The sequence below is a fragment of the Leptonychotes weddellii genome, chromosome 1 (assembly GCF_054177405.1).
Source record: "Leptonychotes weddellii isolate Sample4059 chromosome 1, ASM5417740v2, whole genome shotgun sequence".
In the NCBI taxonomy this organism is placed as follows: domain Eukaryota; kingdom Metazoa; phylum Chordata; class Mammalia; order Carnivora; family Phocidae; genus Leptonychotes; species Leptonychotes weddellii.
This window is the reverse complement of record NC_138369.1, coordinates 53,091,007-53,118,135: the sequence shown is the minus strand read 5'-3', so window position 1 is coordinate 53,118,135 and position 27,129 is coordinate 53,091,007. Positions and strand designations below refer to the sequence as shown.

Here is a 27,129-nt window from a genome sequence, read left to right as displayed (position 1 = left end):
AATACATATCTAAGGATATCTAACACTCCATCTGGGGTCCTTCCTCCACTGGTACCCCGTTGGTCCAGCTAAATTAAACTTAGCCGTGTATGGTGGCCAGCTGCGGAGACATGAGTGATTTGTTCAGTTTGGAGAGCAAACTCAGTATTAGAACTTTATAAGAAAAGAAAAAACTCGTGAAATAAAACCGCTGAAAGAAAAGCTATACCCAAGTTTTCTAAAGTACACTCTTTTTGGGGCACCTGGCTGGCTCAGTCGGTAGAGCATGGGACTCTTAATCTCACAGTTGTGAGTTCAAGCCCCATGTGGGGTGTGGAGATTACTTAAAAAAAATCTTAAAAAAAATAACAAAGCTCTTTTTTAAAAAAAGATTAAAGTTTTTTTAAAGCAATCTCTATTGCTTACAATAAAGAAAGGTAACTTTTTATTTTTATTGAAATTCCAGTTAACATACAGTGTTATATTAGTTTCAGGTATATAATGATTCAACACTTCCATACATCACCCAGTGCTCCTCACAGCAAGTGCCCTCCTTGATCCCCATCACCTAATTCACCCATCCCCTCACGCACCTCTCTCTGGTAACCATCAGTTTGTTCTCTCTTTTTTTTTTTTTTAGGTTTTATTTTATTTATTTATTTGAAAGAGAGAGAATGAGAGAGAGAGAGAGAGCGAGAGCACATGAGAGGGGGGAGGGTCAGAAGGAGAAGCAGACTCCCCGCCGAGCAAGGAGCCCGATGCAGGACTCGATCCTGGGACTCCAGGATCATGACCTGAGCCGAAGGCAGTCGCTTAACCAACTGAGCCACCCAGGCACCCCATCAGTTTGTTCTCTATAGTTAAATTTGTCTCCCTCTCTTATTTTTTTTCCTTTGCTTGTTTGTTTCTTAAATTGCACGTATGAGCAAAATCATATGGTATTTCTTTCTCTGACTTATTTTACTTAGCATTATACTGTCTAGTTCCATCCATGTGGTTGCAAATGGCAAGATTTCATTCTTCTTTGTGGCTGAATAATATTCCATTACATATGTATGCCACCTTTTCTTTATTCATCAATTGATGGACACTTGGGCTGCTTCCATAGTTTGACTATTATAAATAATGCTGCTATAAACACAGGGGTGCATGAATCCCTTTGAATTAGTGTTCTTGTATTCTTTGGGTAAATACCCAGTAGTGCAATTGCTGGATCATAAAGTAGTTCCATTTTTGAGGAACCTCCATACTGTTTTCCACAGTGGCTGCACCAGTTTGCATTCCCGCCAACAGTGCATGAGGGTTCCTTTTTCTCCACATCCTCACCAACACCTGTTGTTTCTTGTGTTGATTTTAGCCCTTCTGAGAGGTGTGAGGGGATATCTCATTGTGGTTTTGATTTGCATTTCCCTGATGATGAGTAAGGATGAGCATCTTCTCATGTGTCTGTTGGCCATCTGTCTTTTTTTTTTTTTTAAGATTTTATTTGTTTATTAGACAGAGAGAGACACAGCGAGAGAGGGAACACAAGCAGGGGGAGTGGGAGAGGGAGAAGCAGGCTTCCCACTGAGCAGGGAGCCCGATGTGGGGCTCGATCCCAGGACCCTGGGATCATGACCTGAGCGAAGGCAGATGCTTAACAACTGAGCCACCCAGGCACCCAGCCATCTGTCTTTTTTGAAGAAATGTCTGTTCATGTCTTCTGTCCATTTTTTAAGTGGATTATTTGATTTTTGGGTATTGAGTTCTATAAGTTCTTTATATATTTTGGATACTAACCTTTCACTGGACATATCATTTGCAAATATCTTCTCCCATTCTGTATGTTGTCTTTCAGTTTTGTTTCCTTTGTTATGCAGAAGCTTTTTATTCTGATGTAGTCCCAATAGTTTCCTTTTGTGTTTGTTTCCACTGCCTCAGGAGACAGATCTAAAAAGATGTTGCTACAGCCAATGCCAAAGAACTTACTGCCTGTGTTCTCTTCTAGGATTTTTATGGTTTCAGGGTCTCACATTTAGGTCTTTAATCCATTTTGAGTTTATTTTTGTGTATGGCATAAGAAAGTGTTGCAGTTTCATTCTTTTGCATGTTGCTGTCCAGTTTTCCCAACAGCATTTGTTGCAGAGACTTTTTCCTATTGGATATTCTTTCCTGCTTTGTCGAAGGTTAATTGACCATAAAACTGTGGGTTTATTTCTGGATTTTATATTCTGTTCCATTGATCTTTGTGCCAGTACCATACTGTTTTGATCACTACAGCCTTGTAATATTACTTGAAGTCTGGAATAGTGATGCCTCCAGCTTTGCTTTTTTTTTTCTTCCAAGACTGCTTTGTCTATTTGGGGGCTTTTGTAAAGGTTCCATATACATTTTAGGATTGTTTGTTCTAGCTCTGAAAAATGCTATTGGTATTTTGATAAGGATTGCATTAATTGTGTAGATTGCTTTGGGTAGTATAGACATTTTAACAATGTTCTTCCAATCAATGAGCATGGAATGTCTTTCCATTTCTTTGTGCCATCTTCAATTTCTTTCATAAGTGTTGTATAGTTTTCAGAGTACAGATCGTTTACCTCTTTGGTGCAATTGTAAATGGGATTGTTTTCTTAATTTCCTTTTCTGCTGCTTCATTATTGGTGGATAGACATGCAGATTTCTGTACATTGATTTTGCATCCTGAGACATTACTGAATTCGTTTATCAGTTCTAGCAGTTTTGGGGTGGAGTCTTTTGGGTTCTCTATATGTAGTATCATGTCATCTGCAAATAGTGCAAGTTTTATTTCTTCCTTACTGATTTGTATTCTTTTTATTTCTTGTCTGAGCGCTGTGGCTAGGACTTCCAGTACTATGTTGAATAAAAATGGTGAGAGTAGACATCCTTGTTTTGTTCCTGACCTTTGGGGGAAAAGAGTTTTTCCCCAGAGGATGATGTTAGCTGTGGGTTTTTCATAGATGGCTTTTATTATGTCGAGGTATGTCCCCCCTAAACCCACTTTGTTGAGAGTTTTTTTTACAAACGAATGTTGTACTTTGTTAAATGCTTTTTCTGCATCTATTGAAATGATCTATGGTTCTTATCCTTTCTCTGATGTATCATGTTGACTTGTGAATATTGGACCATGCTTGCAACCCACTTGATCATGGTGAATGATTCTTATTTTTAAGTAGGCTCCAGGGCACCTGGGTGGCTTAGTCGTTAAGCGTCTACCTTCAACTCAGGTCATGATCCCAGGGTCCTGGGATCGAGCCCCACATTGGGCTCCCTGCTCCACAGGGAGTCTGCTTCTCCCTCTCCCACTCCCCCTGCTTGTGTCCCCTCTCTCGCTGTGTCTCTCTCTGTCAAATAAATAAATAAAATCTTAAAAAAAAAAAAAATAAAGTAGGCTCCATGCCCAACATGGGGCTTGAACTCACAGCCCTGAGATCAAGAGTTGCATGCTCTGCTGAGCCAGCCAGGCACCCCAGGTGGTAAAGGATTTTATGTATTGTTGAATTCAGTTTGCTGGCATTTTGTTGAGAATTTTTGCATCTATGTTCATATTGGCCCGTAGTTCTTTTTTCATGATGTCTTTATCTGGTTTTGGTATTAGGGTAATGCTGGTCCCATCGAATAAATTTGTAAGTTTTCCTTCCTTTTCTGTTTTGTGGATTTTTTTTTTTTAAGGTTTTATTTATTTATTTGACAGAGAGAGATAGTGAGAGCAGGAACATAAGCAGGGGGAGTAGGAGAGGGAGAAGCAGGCTTCCCGCGGAGCAGGGGGCCCGATGTGGGCCTCGATCCCAGGACCCTGGGATCATGACTGGAGCCAAAGGCAGACGCTTAACGACTGAGCCACCCAGGTGCCCTCGTTTTATGGAATTTTTGAGAATAGATATTAACTCTTCTTTAAATGTTTGGTAGAATTCGCCTGTGAAGTCATCTAGTCCTAGTCTTTTGTTTTTGGGGAGATTTTTATTCAGTTTCTTTGCTGGTTATCGGTCTGTTCAAGTTTTCTTTTTCTTTTTGCTTCAGTTTTGGCAGGTTATGTTTCTAGGAATTTATCCAATTCTTGTAGGCTGTTCAATTTGTTGGTATAGTTTTTCACAATGTTCTCTTATGATTGTATTTCTGTGGTGTTGGTTATTTCTCTTCTCTCATTTGTGATCTTACTGAGTATTGTTCTTGATTAGTCTGACTAGAGGTTTATCAATTTTATTGATTTCTTCAAAGAACCAGCTCCTGGTTTCATTGATCTGTTCTACTGTTTTTCTAGTTTCTATGTAATTTATTTCTGCTCTATAGAGATAGATAACTTTTGGGGTGCCTGGCTGGCTCAGTCAGTGGAACATGCAACTCTTGATCTTGGGGTTGTGAGTTTGAGCCCCACGGTGGGTGTAGAGATCACTTAAAATTTAAAAAAAAAAAGGGAGGTGAATAACTTTTTAACTGATAAGATTTATTTTTTTAAAAAGATTTTATTTATTTATTTGACAGAGAGAGAGAGACAGTGAGAGAGGGAACACAAGCAGGGGGAGTGGGAGAGGGAGAAGCAGGCTTCTTGCTGAGCGGGGAGCCCGATGTAGGGCTCGATCCCATGACCTGACCCAAAGGCAGACACTTAACGACTGAGCCACCCAGGTGTCCCACTGATAGCATTTTTAAGCTTAATTCTCTCTTTTGCATAGCTGTAAAACTGTACGTGATTAATTGCAATGAGACAAACCTAAACAACACAGGAAGCAAAGATGTCAAAGGTTAAGCTTAAAAAAAAGCCCTCATGTATTATGGAGTAATGTATCAATCCTCATTTCTATTTCCTGTAAATGCTATTCTAAATTAATAATTTTAAGATACACTTGAATTTATAAACAGTTCTGGCTTGATAAGATTCCAGTCTTTTATTGGAGACATATTTGGTGAAAAGTCATTTGACTCAAAGTTTACAAGATAGAATATGAAGGAATACAGTAAATATACTCCAAATTTGAAACCTCAGGTTCAAACCACATCCTATTTGAAAATGGCAGAAGGCTATTATAGATTTTGAAAACCTCCAAGAAACAAATATGGTTTATAATCAGGAATTATGTGATTTTAATTAGTTCTGAGCAGTGCAGTAAATGAATGATACTGATAATGAAAGGCGGAAAGAAAAAATTTAACCAGGAACTTACCACCAGTTTTTAATGGCTGACACCTAAATATATTTCTGGAACGAACAAATTTGAATAGTCAGTAATAACTTTCTTAAAGCCTCATTAACTGAAATTATAGATTTTAATTTTTATTTTTTTATATGTATATATATTTTTACTTTTGTTATTTATTTTTTTAAAGTAATCTCTATGCCCAACATGGGGCTCAAACTCATGACCCTGAGATCAAGAGTCGCATGTTCTACCAACTGAGCCAGCCAGGCGCCCCTAAAATTACAGAATTTTAAATCTTTTTTCATGTTTTTATATATTAGCTTTCACTTAGTCACATTAAACCATACTCTTTCACTACTCAGTTCATTTGAGTGCCTGTCTTTAGATGCCAGGTGCTTGATCTAAGTTTTCAAGTAGAGTTATTATTCAGCTTACATCAAAGTACTTAGTTGTCAACAGTAATTAAAGAAGGATCTTAAAGCAGAGATCAAAATTAAATCAATATTTAGATTAAAAATGATTATAAAACACACAAAAGGTCATGGAACATAAAACATAACTGAGAAACTGAGAAGAATTCAATGTTTAAAATGTCTTTTCTCGGGGTGCCTGGGTGGCTCAGTTGGTTAAGCAGCTGCCTTTGGCTCAGGTCATGATCCCAGGGTCCTGGGATCAAGCCCCACATCGGGCTCCCTGCTCGGCAGGAAGCCTGCTTCTCCCTCTCCCACTCCCCCTGCTTGTGTTTTCTCTCTCACTGTCTCTGTCAAATAAATAAATAAAATCTTTAAAAAATAAATAAATAAAATGCCTTTTCTTCTTAAAGATAAGCTGTCCGGGGCTCCTGGGTGGTTCAGTTGGTTGGGCGTTTGCCTTCGGCTCAGGTCATGATCCCAGGGTCTGGGATCGAGCCCCACATCGGGCTCCCTGCTCAGCGGGGAGTCTGCTTCTCCCTCTCCCTCTGCCTGCCTCTCTGCCTACTTGTGCTCTATCAAACAAATAAATAAAAATCTTAGGAAAAAAAAAAGATAAGCTGTCATACACATGCATATACAGCCATCTGACTGTGGAGGCTAATCCTGATAAATGTTTTCCTCAGACGCACTTATAAAATTCATGAGAATAGCACTAATATAGGACCTCTGAAATATTTTTAAAAACCTAGTTAGGAGCTAAGTGACTTTTCACAGAGTGAGACAGAAAAACAACTGATAAACACTGTTAATTTTTTCAAGTAATGTTATGTACAGTTTTATTGCCAGTATATGCACAACAGGAAGCATAGAACTATAAATACACAATGTAATTAACAGTAGAAAACAAAATTGTTACAGGTAAAGGGGAGGGGATATAGAGAAACTATTTTCCTGCTGCTAGAACAGAAACGAAGGGAAAAGCCTATGACAAATCATCCATCCAGTACTCTTGTCTTAAATTCTTTACATACATTTCTACATTTTTTTCAATTAAACAAAGAAAGTACAGATAACTCTGTAACAATAGCAAATTGCTTCCCTAATAGCTATTTGCCTTTCCAGTCAAATTCACTTCATGTTAGGATTTTAAAAAAAGTCAAGATGAGAAATCATTAGCATCCTGGTTCCGAATGATCTAATTTGCCTTTCACCAAACTGGTAATTTTTGAAAGTTGGCTGCACATGAAAAGAATAGGTGTAGCAAAAGGTGATTAAAAAAATTTGTTAAAATGTAACAGAAAATCACCCTTGAAGTAGTTTCCCAAAAGATACTACAGGCAGCAGCTCAGTTATAAGGATTAGCCCTGAAGAGGTAGAGAATTTAAGTCCATTACACAAAGATAATAGCCTTGTACCATCTTCTCTCTCATCAGGATCAATGTTTTCAAGTAAGACAATTTCATGGTAAAAGGAAACCAGGTCCCACCATTTAAAGAAAAGGTGCTGGTTGACTCCCACGTCTCAATAATAAGTTTGTTTATTAAATGAGAAACAGAAGACGGTCAAGGACACACATGCACTTAATTTTTTTTTTTTGTCTCTTTCCATTACCAAGTTTATTCATAAGTGAATTTGAGATTAATAAATACGAAATAAGCATCATTCACAACAAAGATAAACAAACCAAAAACCCTGCAATAAAACCTTCTATTTTAATAAGTATCAAGAAAACAACAGGCAGATGATTTGGTGCAGCTGTCTTAAGGGATCTTAGAGGGGACATGGTTTTAAATAAAGATGGCAAGATCAACAACCAATAAGCAGTATCAGTGTTACAGAACTGGCTGATTCTGTAGCACTTTCTCTGAGGTCTTGGTTTTAAACTACAGATCACCCCAAAGAAATTGCAACTAATGACATGTATCACCATCACACCAACAGAGTCCAGCTGTAGTTCAAATTAGTCCTGCTTTGTTTCACATCATTTCAGTATTTCTAGCATAGGACATGATACGGAACAAAACTCCAAGTAGCAATAAAAATATTATTCTGCATTTGAATAGAGGCAAAAAAAAATGTTTTAGACTGTTAAACTTTTAAAGCTTTAAGCATTCCTCTTTAACCAGCATTTAAAAAAATTTATACAATCATAACACTGGCAAAGGTTAATGGGAAGACAAAGAAGTACAAACATGTGAAATGAATTCGATTAAAAATTACTTTGTACTGATCAACTGATGTTAATACTGCTTCTTCTTGAATTTGGAATAACTATCATAAAAGTTACATGCAGACTGAGGATAGCCCTCTGTTACAGAAAATACAAAACAAAACAAAAAACTAAAACTGGGAAAGATGGTAAGTTCCAAAAGATGTGTTTGAAAATTTCCTTTCATTGATGAGGTGTGGTCTGTCTGTCCTTTCTTTGAGAGGCCATGGTTCACTTTAATCAGCTTCACTAACTTTGTCCAGCAACATCAGTAGTGGGATCAGCTCCTCCAGAACCTGTTTGTGCACGTTTGATGTAAAGATTCAGTAGCTTCATCTGCAGATTCAAGCCAAACGTATGTCACTGAGCCAATTATAAATTATAGTAAGATCCTCATTAAAAAAATTATATACATGTATGAATTTAAAAAGAGAGATTTTAGACTAAGTTACACCCAAGTTATTGTTGATAATTAAGAATTACCCCAAAAAAAAAAAATTCAAGTCTCAAGTCTGTTCACAACTGAGTATTCTATTTATTCATTTATTTAAGTAATCTCTACACCCAACATGGGGTTTGAACTCACGACCCTGAGATCAAGAGTTGCATGCTCTACCAGGCTAAGCCAGCCAGGTACCCCTGATGACTGAGTATTCTAATATGCCTTTTCAAAAAATATTGTAGTGATAGCATGTAAAACTTAAACTTAGAAAAAAGAAGTCATCATTAAGACAATAAGGATAAACATTTGAGCACCATGTGCTACATAATAAGCTAACTACCTTACACTATCTCTTTTTATCTCAACAATACTTTATAGATGAGGAAATCAAGATATAAGGACATGCAAGTCATTGCCTAAAGTCACAGGGGTAGGTAAGAAGTGGGCCAGGATAGGAAATTAGGCACTTGGGTTCCAGGATCCAAGATCTTAAACAATTATAACACTGCCCTCCAAGAATGTTCTTGATTTCTCTGTGTCAATTTGTAGTCTTTGCTAGATGATATCATACTTTTATAAAGTTTTAATCAATGCATATACAATTCTGTGCTTTACTTTTTTTCATCTAATGTCATTTCCAAATATTTTTTAACCTACCTATGGTCTTCATATGCCTAGTACTCTGACAAAGTACTTAATTTTTAAAAAAATTTTTATTTAAATTCAATTTAATTAACATCTAGTGTATTATTAGTTTCAGGGGTAGAATTTAGTGATTCATCAGTTGCATACATCTCCCAGTGCTCATTACTTCAAGTGCCCTCCTTAATGCCCATCACCCAGTAACCCCATCCCCCCACCAACCTCAGCTCCAGCAGCCCTCAGTTTCCTAGAGTTAAAAGAGTCTTGACAAAGTACTTAATTTTAATTCTTCTACAGACATCTCTGGATTATCAGGACACAATCTGAGCTTATCATAAAAGTTGAGATTTTTTTCTTTGAAAACCACTGTGTTGGGGCGCCTTGCTGGCTCAGTTGGTAGAGCATGTGGGGCTCTTGAGTTCAAGCTGGGTGTAGAGTTTACTTAAAAAAAAAAAGAGGGGTGCCTGTCTGGCACCTTTGGCTCCGGTCATGATCTCAGGGTCGTGGAACTGAGCCCCACGGCAGGCTCCCTGCTTAGCGGGGAGCCTGCTTCTCCCTCTGTCTGCCACTCCCCCTGCTTGTGCTCGCTCACTGTCAAATAATTATATAAAATCTTAAAAAAAAAAAGGAAAAAGAGAACTGTGCTGTTGAAAGTTTGCTTTTTTAACATTAACTCATTGATTCAAGGGTTTTTAACCTGGTGTCCATGGGATTCAGGGACTCAATGAATCATCTGAAACTATGTGTAAAATTTTCTGTATTTATTTATTTTTCTTGGGATGAGATACTACCCATATCTCAAAGTGGTTTGTAACTCAGAAAGGGTTAAGAACCACTGCTCTATCTATAACTCACGTAAGTATTTAATGTAAGGTGTATACCTGAGCTTTATAGGTATTTTCTCCACCTTTTTGCTATTTTAAAAATAAATTTGATCATAGTAATGACAACAGCAAGGGTTTGGGAAACTGTTTAGATGAGGATGAGTGTTTCCCACAAACTGGTTCATAAGCAACAATTCAACAATCATAGTTTATCCTCAGTTTGTAGAATAAATTTCAATGTTTGATAGTATCAAAGAAATGAGGAAAGCAAGACTCTTTTTTAAGTCTTTATTTTTATTTTTTAAAAGATTTTATTTATTTGAGAGAGAGAGAGAGAGAGAGCATGCATGAGAGGGGGGAGGATTAGAGGGAGAAGCAGACTCCCTGCTGAGCAGGGAGCCCAATGCAAGATTCGATCCTGGGACTCCAGGATCATGACCTGAGCTGAAGGCAGTCGCTTAACCAACTGAGACACCCAGGCGCCCCATGTCTTTAAAACATTTTTTTAAGCTTATTTAATATTTAAGTAATCTCTACACCCAATGTGAGGCTCGAACTCACGACCCCGAAATCAAGAGTTTCATGCTCTTCTGACTGAGCCAGCCAGGCACCCCTATTTTTTTTTTAAGTCTTTTTTTTTAAGGTTTGGCCATTTGTTCCTTTATTCTGTCTCAAACGTTTCATAAAGGTAGAAAACAATTGTAAGGATAAAGATTGTCATCATTTTACTGGGCTCTTGGCTTCCTGTGAGTCCTGGGAAAACAGGATCAGTGTCTTAATGTTGAGCACAATGTCTGATGTACAGACAGTGCTTGACCAATGTTTCTTGGGTAAATAGATTTACATTTATTATTAGTATCAACATTTCATCTTATTCCATCAAGGCCGCTGTAACAAAATACCATGGACTAAGTGGCTCATAAACAATAGAAATTTATTTTTCACAGCTCTGGAGACTGGATAGTGCAAGATCCAGGTGATATCCCGCTTTCTGGTTCACAGATAGCCGTCTTATTGCCGTAACTTTACATAGCAGACAGGGCAAGGGATCTCAGGGGTCTCTTTTATAAGGATGCTAATCCCATTCATGAAGGCAGAACCTTCCAAAGGCCCACCTCCTAATACCATCACATTTGGGATTGGATTTCAACATAAGAATTCTGAGGGAACATTTCCATAGAGTACAATAATACATGATCAACTTCTCACGGATGGGATCTCATTGGATGACTATGGCCACCCAATGAGGTTGTTTTTTTTTTAAGTCTTAAGGACAGCAAATATTTGATTATCATAGTTCACAGGGGAAAATTAAAGAAATGTTCAAGTGTTCCACATTTTGGGAGATATAAAGTAATCCATGAATATATAAAGCCACTATTCTTTTTGAAAAAAGTATATTCATGGGGCGCCTGGGTGGCTCAGTCGTTAAGTGTCTGCCTTCGGCTCAGGTCATGATCCCAGGGTCTTGGGATCGAGCCCCGAGTCGGGCTCCCTGCTCAGCGGGAAGCCTGCTTCTCCCTCTCCCATTCCCCCTGCTTGTGTTCCCTCTCTCGCTGTGTCTCTCTCCGTCAAATAAATAAATAAAATCTTTAAAAAATAAAAAAGGATATTCATTTATGTACTTATGTATTTAAGTAATCTCTATACCCACTGTGGAGCTCAAACTCACAACAACCGAGATCAAGTGTCACACATGTCACACACTCCACCAACTGAGCCAGCCAGGCGCCCCAGCCACTATTTATTCTTAAACAGTCCTTGGGGGTGAGGATTTGGGTGTGGTGGTGGGAAAGGAATCCACTGGCTGTAGGCATTTCTTTCAGAGCAGCCTACCCTACTTGACCTCACCTGAGTGAACAATGTGAAAGTAGAAACAGTTAAAATTCAAAAGGTGGGAGAAATGAGTTGGATGCTCAAGGCCTGACTTGTTCAAAGCTGAGTAACAAATTTACCCTTTAACACAACAAAGAACTAAATCTGAAAAATGTACCAAAGTCACCACCTTTAGAACAAAGCATCACTACTTACTTTACTGCCAGTGAGCTGACTGAGATGTGGTTTTAGTTCATCACCAATTACTGCATGAACAGCCACCAGGCAGAAGACACAAGCTTTCCGAACACTGCTCTCTGAATTATCATAACCCTAGGGAGAAAAGTCCTTGTTAGCACTCCTGCGGGATCTGAAAAAGTACCATTCCAAAATGGACAGAAGATGTGGCTCAGAGATGAGCTTGTAGGCGTAGCAGGGAGAGGAAGCTTTGTTGACTGAAGTTAACCTCCCTACCTTTCCCGGCAGAAACGTGCCCTTCTCTCCCTCCACTTCCCCTTCACACCTCCACTCCACTATTAGCTTTCCTTATCAGGTTCTACCTTATTTAGCCTGGAAAGCTGCCCCTTTGCCAACCTGCTCTGTAAAGTCTGCAGATGAGCCCTGCTAAAGCATTCAGCTGTAGGAAGCCCAAGAGCGCTTCACTATTGAATAAAATCTAAAGAGTAAAACTGGGCCTGGCAGTCAAGGTACTCCTATAATTCAGGCTGAATTAAGCTCAACATCTGTCCTATCCCTACCATTACTCTAAGTTATTCAACTGGCAAAAATTTATTCAGTACCCACTATATGTATGATATACACATACTACGTATGTTCTGTTCTTTGTACCAAAGTACAAAGAAGAGATTTGGATCTTATCTTCAAGGACCCCACAATTTAGTGAGCACTATTAGGCTTACAACAGAGTCAAAAATAATACTAAAGATGCACAAAGAAATTAATGATTAATTCTCTTCAGAAGGGGTTTTATTATACATACTACATAATATTAGTCAGTCATTATGTTAATTATAGAATATAATTTATTGAATGGAAAAAGTTAACAATTTATGATTAAGCAAAGCATGTTATAAAATATGACCTCATTAAATGTTTATGTGGATGAAAGGTTTGTGTGCATAGAAAAAAACCACATTACATCTGTGACTGTAAATTAGCATAACCATTTTGGAGAGAAATCTGGCAGTACCTAGGAATTCTACTTCTAGATATATACATATAAGGAAATATAAGGAAGTTCAATGCAGTATTTATGTTATTAAAAAAAGGGTAACAACCCAGATATTCATCAAAAGATGAATGGATAAACAAATTATGGTAGTCATAGTAATGGAAATTACTCAGCCATAAAAAAATGAATTAAATTCTAGTACATGCTATAACATGGATGAACCCTAAAAACATTATGCTAAATAAGCCAGCCAAAACAGAACAAATACTGTGTGATTCCTTTTACATGAGGAACCTATAAAGCAGAAGAGAAAAAGTAGAATAGAAGTTACCAGGGGCTACGGGAAGAGGGAATAGGGGATTATTAATGGGTACAGAGTTTCTGTTTGGGATGATGAAATATGTTCTGGAGCTGGATAGTTGTAATGGTTGTACATCATAAATGTATTTTAATGCAACTGAACTGCATACTTAAAAATGACTAAATGGTTAAGTTTTACGTTATGTATATATTTAACACACACACACACACACACACACACACACAGAGCTAGTTATGGAAAGTCTTTCTTTGCTCTGAATATCCAAGACAGCAGGAAGGCTTGGTTATGCCACTACTGTTGCCTAGAAAGTGCCTAAAATAACCGAATCCCAAATGTATCATAATTTATTCCTCTGAGTTTTGTTTCTCACCTGTATTAGGCCTGGCATAATCTCCGGCAAAAGCAAGTTAAGGGTTTCCTTGGATACTCTCTCTATCACTTTTGTTTGCATTTTGATTGCAGCCAGATTAATTGGGTAATCTGCAGTTTGGATGATAGGACAAAGCACTTTGATGCACTGCTCTGGACTGATTGAAGTGGCTAGCACTGACGCAGCTTCCTCAGCAGATCTTACCACCTAAAACAAAGAGGAAATGTTTAAACTGGAGTAAATTTTTAAAACGTTATATGTCCCAGAAGTACAAACTTCATGAAATATGCAATACAACATGTTATCTATAATTTGCTTTGAAACTACAGTAAACACACACACACAAAAAGTGAGGGTACAGATAAAACAGCATTGGCAAAATGTCAGTAACTTTTGAAGCCAGAATGGATATATAGGGAGAAATATTTCTTCCAGATAGTATTCCTTCTTTTGTGTTCTCTTAATGTTGGCTAATGCAGGTTTTATTTTATTTTATTTTTTTGTTTGTTTTTGACAGAGAGAGAGGGGTTGGGAGAGAAGGGCAGAGAGAATCCTAAGGAGGTTCTATACTCAGTATGGAGCCCAACATGGGGCTAGATCTCATGACCCTGAGATCACGACCTGAGGCTAAGTCAAGAGTTGGATGCTTAACCGACTGAACCACCCAGGCGCCCCACCCTTTGTCCATTTTTAAATTGGGTTATTTCTCTTTTTGTTGTTGACTTGTAAGAGTTCTTTGTATATTACCTTATCAGACATATGATTTGCAAAAATTTTCTCCTATTCTGTGGGTTCTCTTTCCACTTTCTTTAGAGTGCCCCTTGAAGCACCAAAGTTTTCTTTTTTTAAACATTATTCTTTGTGACACTGATTTTTATTTTATTTTTTTTGAGTAAACTCTATGCCCAATGTGGGGCTTGAACTCATAACCCCAAGATCAAGAGTCTCATGATCTACTGACTGACCCAGCCAGGTGCCATTGAAGCATAAAAGTTTTTATTTATTTTATTATTTAAAAAATATTTTATTATATATATTTATTTTTGAAGATTTGATTTATTTGTTTGACACAGAGAGAGAGACAGCAAGAGAGGGAACACAAACAGGGGGAGTATGAGAGGGAGAAGCAGGCTTCCCGCTGAGCAGAGAGCCCAATGTGGGGCTCGATCTCAGGACCCTAAGCCGAAGGCAGACGCTTAATGACTGAGCCACCCAGGTGCCCCTTTATTATATATATATTTTTAAAGATTTATTTATTTGAGAGAGCGAGAGAGCGAGCATGAGGAGCAGAGGAAGAGGGAGACAGAATCTCAAACTGACTCCCAGCTGAGTGCAGAGCCCAACACGGGGCATGGTCTCAGGACTCTGAGATCATGACCTGAGCCGAAACCAAGAGTGGGATGCTTAACCAAATGAGCCACCCAGGTGCCCTCAAAAGATTTTATTTTTAAGTAATCTCTACACCCAATGTGGGGCTTGAATTTACAACCTTGAGATCAAGAGTCGTATGCTCCACCAACTGAGCCACCTGGGCATCCTGAAGCACAAAAGTTTTAAATTTTGATAAAGTCCAATTTATGTTTTTGTTGTTGTTGTTGGCTACTTGTGCTTTTGGTGTTATGTCTAAGAAACTACTGCTTAATCCAAGATGACAAAGATTTACACCTATTTCTCCTGAAAGTTATAGTTTCAGCTCTTACATTTAGTTTTGATCTATTTTGTCTCACTGCTATTTTTTTTTTTTTTTAAAGATTTTATTTATTTATTTGAGAGAGAATGAGAGACAGAGAGCATGAGAGGGAGGAAGTCCAGAGGGAGAAGCAGACTCCCCGCCGAGCAGGGAGCCCGATGCGGGACTCGATCCCGGGACTCCAGGATCATGACCCGAGCCGAAGGCAGTCGCTTAACCAACTGAGCCACCCAGGCGCCCCTCTCACTGCTATTTTTTAACTTTCCTTTTTTTGACCTCTTTCGCTTATGTCTTGGTTCTACCAGAGGCACCTAATGCTACTGCTCTGGTGCTTTCTCTTAGAACTGCAGTCTCTATTTGAAATTTCCTTTTCTAATTATTTCTGAAACTTAATAAAAATCCTCAGGGTTATAGCATCAACATAATTGATGGTGATGGGTATATTACAACTATAAAGAGGTGAGACAGGAGAGAGAGACAAACCAAGAACCAGATCCTCAAGTATAGAGAACTGGTCACCAGAGGGGAGGTGGGGGAGGGGAAGGGTGACAAAGGTGATGGGACGAAGGAGTACATTTGCTGTGATGAGCACTGGGTGTTGAATCACTATATTGTACACCTGAACCTAATATAATATTGTATGTTAACTAACTGGAATTTAAATAAAAGCTTAAAAAGTCTAATTTTTTTTTACACAACTATAAATAAAAAGACAGATAGATGAGACAGATTTACAGGACTCCCTTCAGGAAAGCTGTCCTCATTATTTTATTGAATAAACTCTGAACAGACATCTAGTTCCTATAGGCACTTTACCACTTTAAAATAATAATGATTCTTGTCTTCATTACTTATTTCAAAAATTCTTATTGGTAAGTGGACAGTGACAGTTGGTGAATTCTAAATTAGAAAACTACAAGTCAAATTAAGAAGGAAAAAACGAAATCAAGATTATGTCCTAGAGCTGGCTTATTTTAGGTGAAAGACCATGATATCACCATAATTCATTTAATAAAAAAATATGATTGCATCTTCATTAGATATATTACCTGGAACATCAAAGTTAAGTGTTCATTTGACTGAATGATCGATACTCTTGAAGGGTATTCTTTAAGCAATGTTTATATGTTTCATGCAATAATATTAGAAGTACTGAGAGTAAAATAATAATTTAATGGTCTGGTAACTTACCTCCTTATGAGGATCTTTATGTGCTTCCAATGTTTTCATGACAGTCAGTTCTGCATAGTTTTTAAATCTGGCTGGTTGATGCCTTAGGATTTCTCTTAAAACCTTTAATGCCAAAGCCCTGATTGTAGGCTAAGAAGAAATATTTTAATGTTTTTAATATTTTGGGTTATAGACAATCTTCTACATTTTCCATTTCTGTAACTTAAGGGTCTTAACATTGGGGCAGGGATAAGTCCTGGACAACTGTACAAAGTATATGGTATATTACATAATTAAGTTTTCACATCTCTAGTTGAAAACTTGAATCACACTTTTTATACTTGTAGGAGATCAAGAACCAACAATATCCTATGAGAAAAGAAATTACACTTCTGAACAACTAGTTTAAATATGCAAAACAAGTAACTTGTACTTTCCTATAAAAATACTACCAGCAACCTTTCATTTTTCCCATTGTCAACTGTTCAAAATCATTGAGCCTATTGGTTTAGAAGAAAAAGTACTCAAAATGAAAATTTCACACAGGAAGAAGCAGTAAAAGAGACTGATTTTCCCAATTTCTAAATCTGTGTAGCTCTTGATTAACAGGCAAGGACAGGCAATCCAAGACAGGAAAAACAGGCTATTATTTATATATCCTGCCATTTACCTCTTTATCCCCAAGGGTTTCAAGCAATAGAAGTAATATTGTTTTGAAGTGTTCATCCCAAACACTGAAAGATTCTTCCTGTGTCAGTTTCATGAGTTCATAGAGGGCGATTTTTCTTTCTTCTACACGTTCATTATGGTTAGACAGCTCCTTCAATAGCTCTGCGACCAGGTCAGAGTGGTCTAGGGAAAGATCTGGCAAGAGGACATAATGTTAATTCTGTAACTTTATAGGTCAGCTAAGTATGGGGATGACAACTTTATAATGTTACGAAACAGACAATGTTAGTTTTAAGAAAAAAAATGACTAATTTTCTTTTCCAGTTTGTCATCTTGAAAACACCAATTCTAGTTTAAAACTTTTTATAATGAAAATTCACATAAGGAAAAAATATAATGGACCCCTATATGCCCTCACCCAGATTTAAGAATTATCAAGATTTTACCATTCTTACTTCATCTTCGTCCCTCCCCACTTTTTTTCCTGAAATATTTCTAGTAAATGGCAAATAGATCATTTAATCCTTACATACATCAGTATGCATTTCTATGGTGTCGTGCCAGGAGGCTCACAATGTTTGGGTACTCCATTTTTAGTGATATTAATAATGACCACTGGATTTAAGTGGTGACAACTTGGTCCCACCATTGTAAAGTTCCCCATCAAACTTTAAAAAAAAAAAAATTTTTTTTTTTAAGAGAGGGAGAGTGCCCTTGGCCGGGGTGGGGGAGCTGTTAAGGGGTGGGGGAGAGAAAGAATCCTAAGCAGGCTCCATGCCCAGCACAGAGCCTGATGTGGGGCTTGATCCCACAACCCGGAGATCATGACCTGAGCCAGAATTAAGAGTCAGACATCCAATGGATTAAGCCACTCAGGCACTACCCCCCTAAAAATAATCTTTTTTTAAGATTTATTTATTTGAGAGAGTAAGTGAGAAAGAGTAGGTGCATGTGAGTGGGGGGGAGGGGCAGAGGGAGAGGGAGAGAGAATATCAGGCAGACTCCAGCTGAGCACAATGCAGGGCTGGATCTTATGACCCTGAGATCACAACCTGAGCAAAAACCAAGAGTTGGATGCTTAACCGACTCTGCAACCCAGGCACCCCAACCAATCTTTTGAGTAATGGCTTCACCCACTGATGAATTATTTTATTAGGAATTAAAAATGGGCTGGAATTCTTCTGTAGAGAGTAATTTTATCAACTAGAGCTATTTTGATTATCCTGAAATATAGTTTGATAGAAGAGGCAGAATAAATACTTAATATTTTCCCTTAAATTCAGAGATGAGAGTTGGGCGTAATGATTATCAAAGAGTTTTCATTTGTTTTTGCTTTCTTTTTTAAAGTATGATCATGAACTCATGAATTTTATGAATGTTAGAGGATACTTATGGTGCTTTGAATAATTTTTGTAGGAAAGACAGTTACATCCCAAAGCTCATATTAAAACATTACGAAATACCAGAATTCTTCCTAAATTCTTTTGTTGATAAAATAAATGACAAATTCAGCCCTTCTGGGACTTCGGCAGACAGTGGCCTGAGCTTGTGCCATAGACTCTTTTCCTTAACTCCCCTGGAATAAAATAACCACAGAATATGGTGCCTGAGCTTGGAAGTTACACCTGGGGTTACTCCCTCTCCCGAATCTCCAGGGAAGACAGTTGACGGCATGGAGCTATACTGCTGTAGGTCCACTTGGCAAGAACATGCTGGTCTTTCATAGGAAAGGGCTGCCACTTATGCTGGTCCTAATAGGTCAGAGAAGGCTTGTGGATCTAGCATCTGGGAGATAGCTGTTGCCTACAAAAGCAAAGGCTCAAGAGGAAAGAGCCCACTTCCCAAAAATGAACTATTGTGCCTCATCCTGCCAGCTGGTTAGCCACTGACCTAGAGATACCAATGGTCTGACATTATAGGTTGCGGGGAACCCACACCTACAAGTAGGGGAAAGAAAAATTATATTTTACTTAAGGGGACTCGGAAACCTGAGGAAAGGAAATCAAGCCGAACCATTAGAATAGATGCGTTCAGGGGCGCCTGGGTGGGTTAGTCGGTTAAGCGTCTGACTCTTGATTTTGGCTCAGGTCATTACAGCAGGGTCGTGAGACTGAGCCCCATGTTGGGCTCCGGGCTGGGTACAGAGCCTGCTTAAGATTAGCTCTCCCTCTGCCTTTGCCCTTTCCCCCACCACCCCCCCCAAAAATAAAAAAAGAATAGATGAATCCAACTAGAGTAAAAGTAACAGACGATAGGGAAGGGAAACTGAACCAAAATGTAGTGACAACATTCACTAACTATTAAAAAGGAAGTTTATTATGACAACGCTCATGGAACTACAATTAGAGCACTAACAACCTCATACACAGAGCACAGAATATGATTGCTGAACTTCAAAATGAGAGATAGTCTGGTAAGAATGATCACCAAGGTAAACCAAATTAGGGTTTTGGAAGAACCTCTGTAAAATGCAGAACAAACCATAAAAAAGAAATTTGTGTTCAAAGATGACATCTGAACTTGGAGGATAAAAACGGTCTTAGAAATAATTTCATTATATAGACCAACACTGGAACAGTACTGCTGCTTTAACAGCAGCTACTGCGGCAGGACAAATGCATCTCCATAAATCTCACAAAAGTCACTCCTGCAAAGTCATGTCATCAGACTTCCACAGATGTCAGAGGATCATTCTGGTAAGAGTGTATTTTATTTCAGCTCAATAAAGGGAATTCACACACACACAAAATGCTTTCAAAGGAATGCAGCTCTTTTCTCCATGAATATAGGCTTTGTAATTACTCTAGGAGATAATCAGAAATGACTTGACATAAAATGGTCTGAACAGATGACTAACAGGAAAATAATTTCTGCCAAAGAAAACAAATATTTTGTTACAAAACTGATTTACATGATACAAATGAGATAAACCTAAAGGTAACCAACTGTATTTCCTCATGAGAGGCATCCTGGTCATGCGAAAAGAAAGGCTCTGGAGTCCCACTAAACCCGTACCTCTTACTTTGTGTAACAAACGCACATTCTTAATTACTGTGGAGGCTCAGTTTTCTTATGAGTAAAATGGGCAGAGAGCACTGACTTCCTATGGTCACAGTGAAGACCTGTGCTTGGAACACCATAAACTAATATTAATTTTCTTTGTTCTTATGACAGATATTAGCATGATTACAATTGTGATATTTCTGTTGCAGTGCTGAAAAAATATGGGATATTCTTTTCATTGGCAAACTTTGATGTAAGTCTCTCTTGAATAACAGAACCATCCTCACTAACAGTATTATTCTGGAATATTATAGTCCCTGGTAAACTTTATAAAGATTGTAATTAGATGTGGACATTAGTGGAGTTTTAAATTCTTCTGACTCATTAATTTTGAAAAATTTATCACTAATGTGTGTTATCTGTCTGTAATGTGTATAGGAACATCTGAATAACATACTAAATAAGTCTCAGAATTTCAAAACAATTTCTTTTTATGGAAATTCTGACTTGAACAAAATTATTATCTCCTGCCAAAAGTTATGGACTTTAAAAACAAAAAAAGGAGGAGAAATTTTGCATTGGGGCAGACATGGAAGGAAAATCAAAAGAGCAATGGCGGTCAATAAAATTAAAAAGAATGGGTGACGTTAGCAATGTTCACAATAAAATAATGTCAAACAAGGTCTTCCCTATCTCAAATTTAAAAATGAACATAAGCAATAAATAATTGCTATATGAAGTTTAGAGCAACTACTATTTTGCTTAACTAATGGCTTATCCATTTTCAGAGAGTGTTCAACATAAAATGGCTGTCTTATGTTTCAGAAATCAATCAAGTATTATGCTGCGAAGAAATAATTTTCTCAAGTTCAAAAATATTCTACCCAGTTTGGATTTCAGTTACATAATTTCCAAAGATGTCTTCCTTTAACAAATGGAAAATATAAGATCTTTAGTAAAGGAAAAGAGAATCAGTCAGTTATTAAGTGGGCAATCTTTTTTTTTTTTTTAAAGATTTTAATTATTTATTTGGTGCAGAGAGAGAGAGAACCCACAAGCAGGGGGAGTGGCAGGCAGAGGGAGAAGCAGGTTCCCTGCTGAGCAAGGAGCCCAACTCAGGACTCTATCCCAGGATGCCAGGATCATGACCTGAGCCGAAGGCAGATGCTTAACTGACTGGAGCCACCCAGGCGTCCCCCAAGTGGGTAATCTTGCTAAGCTGTCATAGTTTTGGCTTTATGATATATTAACTCTCGTAACATAAGCAGCTGGTAAAAACACGATTCCTCAGCCTCATAAATGAAGAGATTTTTCCAATCATCAAAATTATAAATGACTAGGCCTGGGGACACAGATTCCTGAGCAGAGTAAGCAGGGCTTCCTTCCACACGTGAGAGTGGCAAAGTATGGAATTTTAGAGCTCAGCCAGGGAAAGAAGGGTGTCCACATGGAGTGGTGACCAGGTGTGACCTGTCAGAGCCCAAGCAAGTTGAGGGTGTCCACGTGGAGTGGCAGAGCCCAGCAAGGTGAGGCAAAGTTTGCCAATGAAAAGAATATCCCATATTTTCTCAGCACTGCAACAGAAATATCACAATTGTAATCATGCTAATATCTGTCATAAGAACAAAGAAAATTAATATTAGTTTATGGTGTTCCAAGCACAGGTCTTCACTGTGACCATAGGAAGTCAGTGCACAGTGGCAGAGATCGAAAACTGGCTGCATACAGGAGGATATTAAGGATGATGAAAGCCAGGTTTCTTAGTGTCAGAAAAAAGGGCTTTATCAATATGGAAAAGGAGGAAATTAGAATTAATCTTATGGTGCTAAATTGGAATTGGAGTAAACTCATAGCTTTTGATACAGAAATAAACAGATGTAAATCAGTGTGTGTATGCATACACCACACACACATTCCTTAGCTCTGGCCACTGAGAGGTCTTGGGAATAGTGATATCCCACTAGCAGTGAGTACACCTCATGCCCAGACTCTAGCCTTTAAAGACCATTTTCTATTAAATGAAACCAAAGATCGCTCCTTGGAGAAATGATTGATTCCAGGACTGAAGCAGGGACAGGACAACATTTTGTCATGCCAGCATGCAAGGATGGGGACATGTCAAAAGAACAGGTCAAATCAAAGACAATTTGAGCATCAAAATAAATGATCATTACAAATTATAACCCACTGAATACAATGCAAACCATGAGTTCATACAGTTAGAAATTTGTGAATGAAACTTTTTAAATGAATAAATTTTAATACACTTTTAAAGTACCTCCCCACAAGACTTATTAATTACAGAATGAGTAACTTCACAGTGGAGAAGCCTGGTAAGCACCACCATAATCAAGTGACCAAAGTTTATATCACCAAAGGGCAAAGTGAAATTGTGTATTACCTGAAGAATGCACTATCACTTCTGGGACACTGATGCCAAGAGCACATGACCTGAATCCAATCACGAGAAAACATCAGACAAACCTAAATTGAGGGAAATGCTACAAAATAATTGGTCTCTGACCTTCAAAAGTGCCACGGTCACAAGAACAAAGGAAAGACTGAACACTGAAGAAGACAATAGAGACATGATTGAATGCAATGTGAGATTCTGAAGTGGATCCTCTGGCTAGAAGGTATCACTGGGACAACTGACAAAACTCTAATGGGGTTAATGGGCAGGTGGTTATTAATGTACTGAGGATAATTACCTGATTTGGATGAGTATATTGTGGTTATGTGGGAGAATGTCTTTGTTTATGGAAAGTACATCCTAAAGTATTTGGGGTGATCAGTTTGACAGCTTACCCTCAAATGGCTCAAGGAAAAGTTTTTGTGTTGTACCATCTTTTACGCTTTTGATTGTTAAAAAAAAAAAAAAATATATATATATATATATATATACACACACATATATATTGCAGCCAAGGCAAGAAATGTCAGTGGAACCAATTTGGTCTGCCAGCGTGTGACCTCTGTACATAAATAATTTAAGAACAATTAAAGCTGCTAAAACTAGGTCTCAGTTTACCATGCTGCTGCAGCAAGGGAGGGTTTAAAGGACACGCTCATGCTAGGTCCAATTTATTCCCTCCTGTTTTGCTGCTATTGTGACTAAACCTCAGTAACAGAGTTAACCACTTGTGAAAAATCAAAACACACCAAAGTGAATCATTTTGGCAATTTTATAGATTCTTATGTAATTCAGACTTAGTTTGGCAAGTAGTCATAATTTTGCCTTTGTGGTAACTGTGATATATTAAGACTCTTAAAATGACATATTGGTAAAAACATGATTCGTCAACCTTACTGGTAATCAAAGAAATAAAAATGAAGAGATTTTTCCACTTACCAAATTACAAAAATTAAAAAAATATTTCTGATATCTAACTTCTCAGTCTTCCTAATAATTAAGGAAATGCTCATTAGGATGGACTATTTTATATCCATCATGGTGATGGATGTCAAAATTTTAAAAAGTCTGAACATTCTGTGCTGGTGAGGAAATCAGCACTACCTAAACTGGCCAAGTGTTTTGAGTTGGTAATTGGGTAGTAACTCTAAAAATTTCAACTTACATTATCTCTTAATCGAGCAATTCTATCTCTAGGAATCTCTTAGAGTAAATTACTTATGTATGTGCATAAAAGTTTATGCAGAAATATGTTCACTGACAGCAATACTGGGGGAAAAAAGGAAAACAAAAAACTACCTAAGTATAGTATCATGAGACTGGTAAGGGGGGTACTTTCAAATTTACCCACATAGTTATCTATTACTTTATATTACTTGAGTCTTCAATAAAAAAAATTAATGAATTATGTAATTTGTAGAGAATAAATGTAATTCCTTATTAAAAATACCTAAACCATTTGCAATGTTTTATATCAGTCTTTATACATTTTATGTGAACCTAACTGCGTACTGTAATTGGAAGGGCAGGTAGGTAGCACATCTCCACCCTCTTTCAGATGTGACACTCTGGACAGTCAAACAAATATCAGGCTGGACAGCTTAGTAAGTGTTAGAACTTAGTCCTATGCCCTTGTTCCGAGCCACTGTGAGTGTAAGAGCTAGTCCCACACCCTTGGTATAAGCCACTGAAAGTGTAGAGCTAGTCCCAAGCTGGCTCCAAATTCTAATGGTAGCTTACCTCTCATTTGGTCTTGAATGCATCTTACTAGAGTTTATGATTTCACACTTTATTAAAGGGCTATTATGAAGAATGGGTAGTTCTTCAAAGGGTTTTGTCATGCTGGTATAAAAATTAATGACTGAATTGTGTCTAGAGATAAACTAAATTTATAAGCTACAATTGATTTCAGTTGTTTCTGGGTAGTCAGTAAGGTTTTCCTGATTTTGAGGATGATCTCAGGATTACCCTGTTTCTCATTCTGGGGTAGAAAACTATCAAACCACTAGAAATAAGCTCCTAAAAGATGGGAGAAACATTCCCATCCCAAAGCTCCTTACTTCTTCGGGAGTTATAATAAAAGAGCACGTGTATTTCTTTTGTTTCATTCATTACCAGTCCTCTAAAACACAAAATATGACCCAGAACCTACCATCAGGAAACTGGTCGGCATCATCATCAAACATGGCTTCCTTGAGGGCAGACTTATTGAAGGGACTGATGCTATCTGAGTAGTTATATGGATTATAGTCTCGAGCGCGAGGAGAGGAGTGAGCAGGCATTGAATGGAGCAATGAAGCTTTATTATCAAGGGCTGTTTGGCTTGAGTCAGTAGCATCACCTCCTGCTCTTGGGTCAGGCATCCCTGGACCACCACAGATCTATTAATAGGGAGGAGAAGGCATAGCAAATTAATTCATTTTTCAAAAAACATTTATTTATTTATTTATTTATTTAAATTTAATTTATGAGAAAGTGGGGGTAGGGACAGAGGGAAAGAGAGAGAGAGAGAAGGGGTTCAACTTCACGACCCGACCCTGAGATCATGACCTGAGCTGAAATCAAGAGTCAGATGCCTAAACCGACTGAGGCACCCAGGCATCCTACAGATTAATTCATTTTTAAGTATCTCTTTGAAATTCTAAAGATGTTTCTCTACTGCTTCAAAGTCTATTTTAAAAAAGGTAATAAACAGCTGAAAAAAATTAAGTAATGAAATCAACATAAGTTAAAACTTATTTAAAATGTCAAAATTTAAAGATGTAAAAAACCCCCCCACAGCTGTGAGGGCAAATAAAAATCATAAAAGAATGCTGTTTCTAATGATTCCTATAGTTCCCTTGCTAATGGCTTGACCAAACAATATTCAGTGGGATTACCAAAAGCTTCTCTATGCCAGTTAAAGATATAAAAGGACTTTCATTAGCAACACAGAACTAAAAGCTGCCAGAGTCCATTATTAAGGTAGTAAATTACACAATGACAACATGTCAACAAAGTACAAGAGAATAAAGTTTTTTTTTAAAAAAATGGCCTCAAGGACTATAACTTTTGAAAAGATGCCTGATGAAGTTTGAATGCATTAACATACTTACCAAAACATCAATACTAACACTGATACTAATACTAGTATGAAAATCATTACTACCATCAATATCACCACCGTCACTGTCTACTCACAGCAACTATGTGTTAAGCCATTACTTAGGTGCTTTACAAATATTGTTCAAATATGTACTGTGCTCCTACTGCATGCCAGGCATTGTTCCTGGCAGTGGGGCTATATTAGTGAACAAAAGAGAGAATGATGTCCACTTTCATGGAGTTTACATTCTAGTGGGGGGACAGATATTTACAAACATAATGAATGAGTAAAGTATACGGTATGGTAAAAGGTGATTAGTGTATGGGAGGCAGTGCAGGATTAAAGGGATCATGAGTACTGTGGTGGGAGGAAGGAGGGTGCAGATTAGATTAGGGTCAGAGTAAGCCATTTGAACAAAGACTTGAAGGAAGTGAGGAAATCAGCCATCGAGCTATCTGGAGGAAGGATGTCTCAGACAGAGTGAATAGCCAAGACAAAGGCCCTGAGGCAAGAGCATGCCCAGGGAGTTCAAGGAATAGCAAGGGGGCCAGTGTGGTTGGAGCAGAGGAAAGTAGATGAGACCAGAGGGGTAACAGGGGGAAAAGCCTATTGTGTAGACTTTGGCTTTTATTCGGACCTCCTATGGAGTTATAAGTCAAGGAGTGAGAACGGACGACAGGAGGCCAATGGGCACAATCAAGAAGGCCAGTTAGGTGCCTATTTTAATAACCCAGGTGAGAGAATTGATGATGATGTTTCAAGCCAGAATAGCAGGGATGGGAAGTGGATGGATTTTGGATATATTCTGAAAACAGAACCAACAGATTTCCTGACAGAGTATGGAGGATGACAGAAAGAGAGGCGACAAGGACAACTCCTTGGTCCAAGGTTTTTGGCTGAGCAACTTGTGCTGCTATCAACTGAAACAGAAAAGAGGAGCTCTAGGGGAAAAGATGAGAAGTTCAAACAAGCAGCTGGATGTAGCTAATGAGTCATATAATTTATTACACTTACAGTAACTTTTAAGGTAGGCAGTAATATCCTTATTTTCTTAATGAAGATATTGAGGCTTAGAAGTGAAAATATATGATTAGTTAATAACTGCCAGGAACTGAAATTTAAACTCACTTCTGCCAGAATCCACTGTTTGAGCTCCCCACACTGTATCCTGCTATCTCTGAGGAAAAAAAAAGTCTCAAGCAGTGATTTGTATTACTAAACTGTTATTGCTACTTCATGTAGCTTTTGGGGTGGGGAACCTCAAATCTGAGTGGTAAGCTGGTTTTTGGCATCCAGTTTAGTAGGACCATCTGCCAGATAGGCATTGGGAGAAAAACGACAGCAGGAAAGCAGTCAGGAAGGCAGAGGAGGGAGCCCTTTAGAGACGTGCTGAAGCACTGCAGAGTTCTACAATTCTGCAAACACTGAGGAACCACAGATTCCGTAGGAAATGGGATGGCTTGTTTTGAGCAAAGTCTTCAGCAGCAGTGTACAAAACAACTACTCTTTTTTCCCCCTCCCCGACCCAAAACAACTACTCTTTGTATGATGGCAGAAGCAACAAACTAAACAATATTCACCAATGGGTCATAACATTCTCAACTGGAGCCCTACAAACTGATGATGCAAATCTCTATCACTACACTTAATGGGAAAATAAATACCTAAATGTATTTAGTCTTATAAGACTCATGTGATCTGGCCCATGTGCCACCCCCCAACTCTTTCACAACAGCCCAACAACACTGCCTTTCGTCAC

At 38.0% G+C, this 27,129-nt stretch overlaps 1 protein-coding gene across 50 annotated transcripts in view; it reads right to left on the bottom strand.

Moving 5' to 3' along the window:
• Window positions 1-6,329: 6,329 nt before the first annotated feature.
• CLASP2 (cytoplasmic linker associated protein 2) overlaps window positions 6,330-27,129 on the bottom strand; it is a 185,388-nt gene continuing 164,588 nt past the window's right edge. For all 50 annotated transcript variants that reach the window (XM_081823428.1, XM_081823471.1, XM_081823437.1 and 47 more), the window contains 6 exons: window positions 24,438-24,666; window positions 16,871-17,064; window positions 16,222-16,350; window positions 13,341-13,547; window positions 11,673-11,789; window positions 6,330-8,069 (listed from right to left, as the gene is read on the bottom strand). In XM_081823428.1, coding sequence (XP_081679554.1) covers window positions 7,983-8,069; window positions 11,673-11,789; window positions 13,341-13,547; window positions 16,222-16,350; window positions 16,871-17,064; window positions 24,438-24,666 — 963 coding nt within the window. In that variant the 3' untranslated portion in view covers window positions 6,330-7,982. The remainder of the gene's footprint in view (window positions 8,070-11,672; window positions 11,790-13,340; window positions 13,548-16,221; window positions 16,351-16,870; window positions 17,065-24,437; window positions 24,667-27,129) is intronic.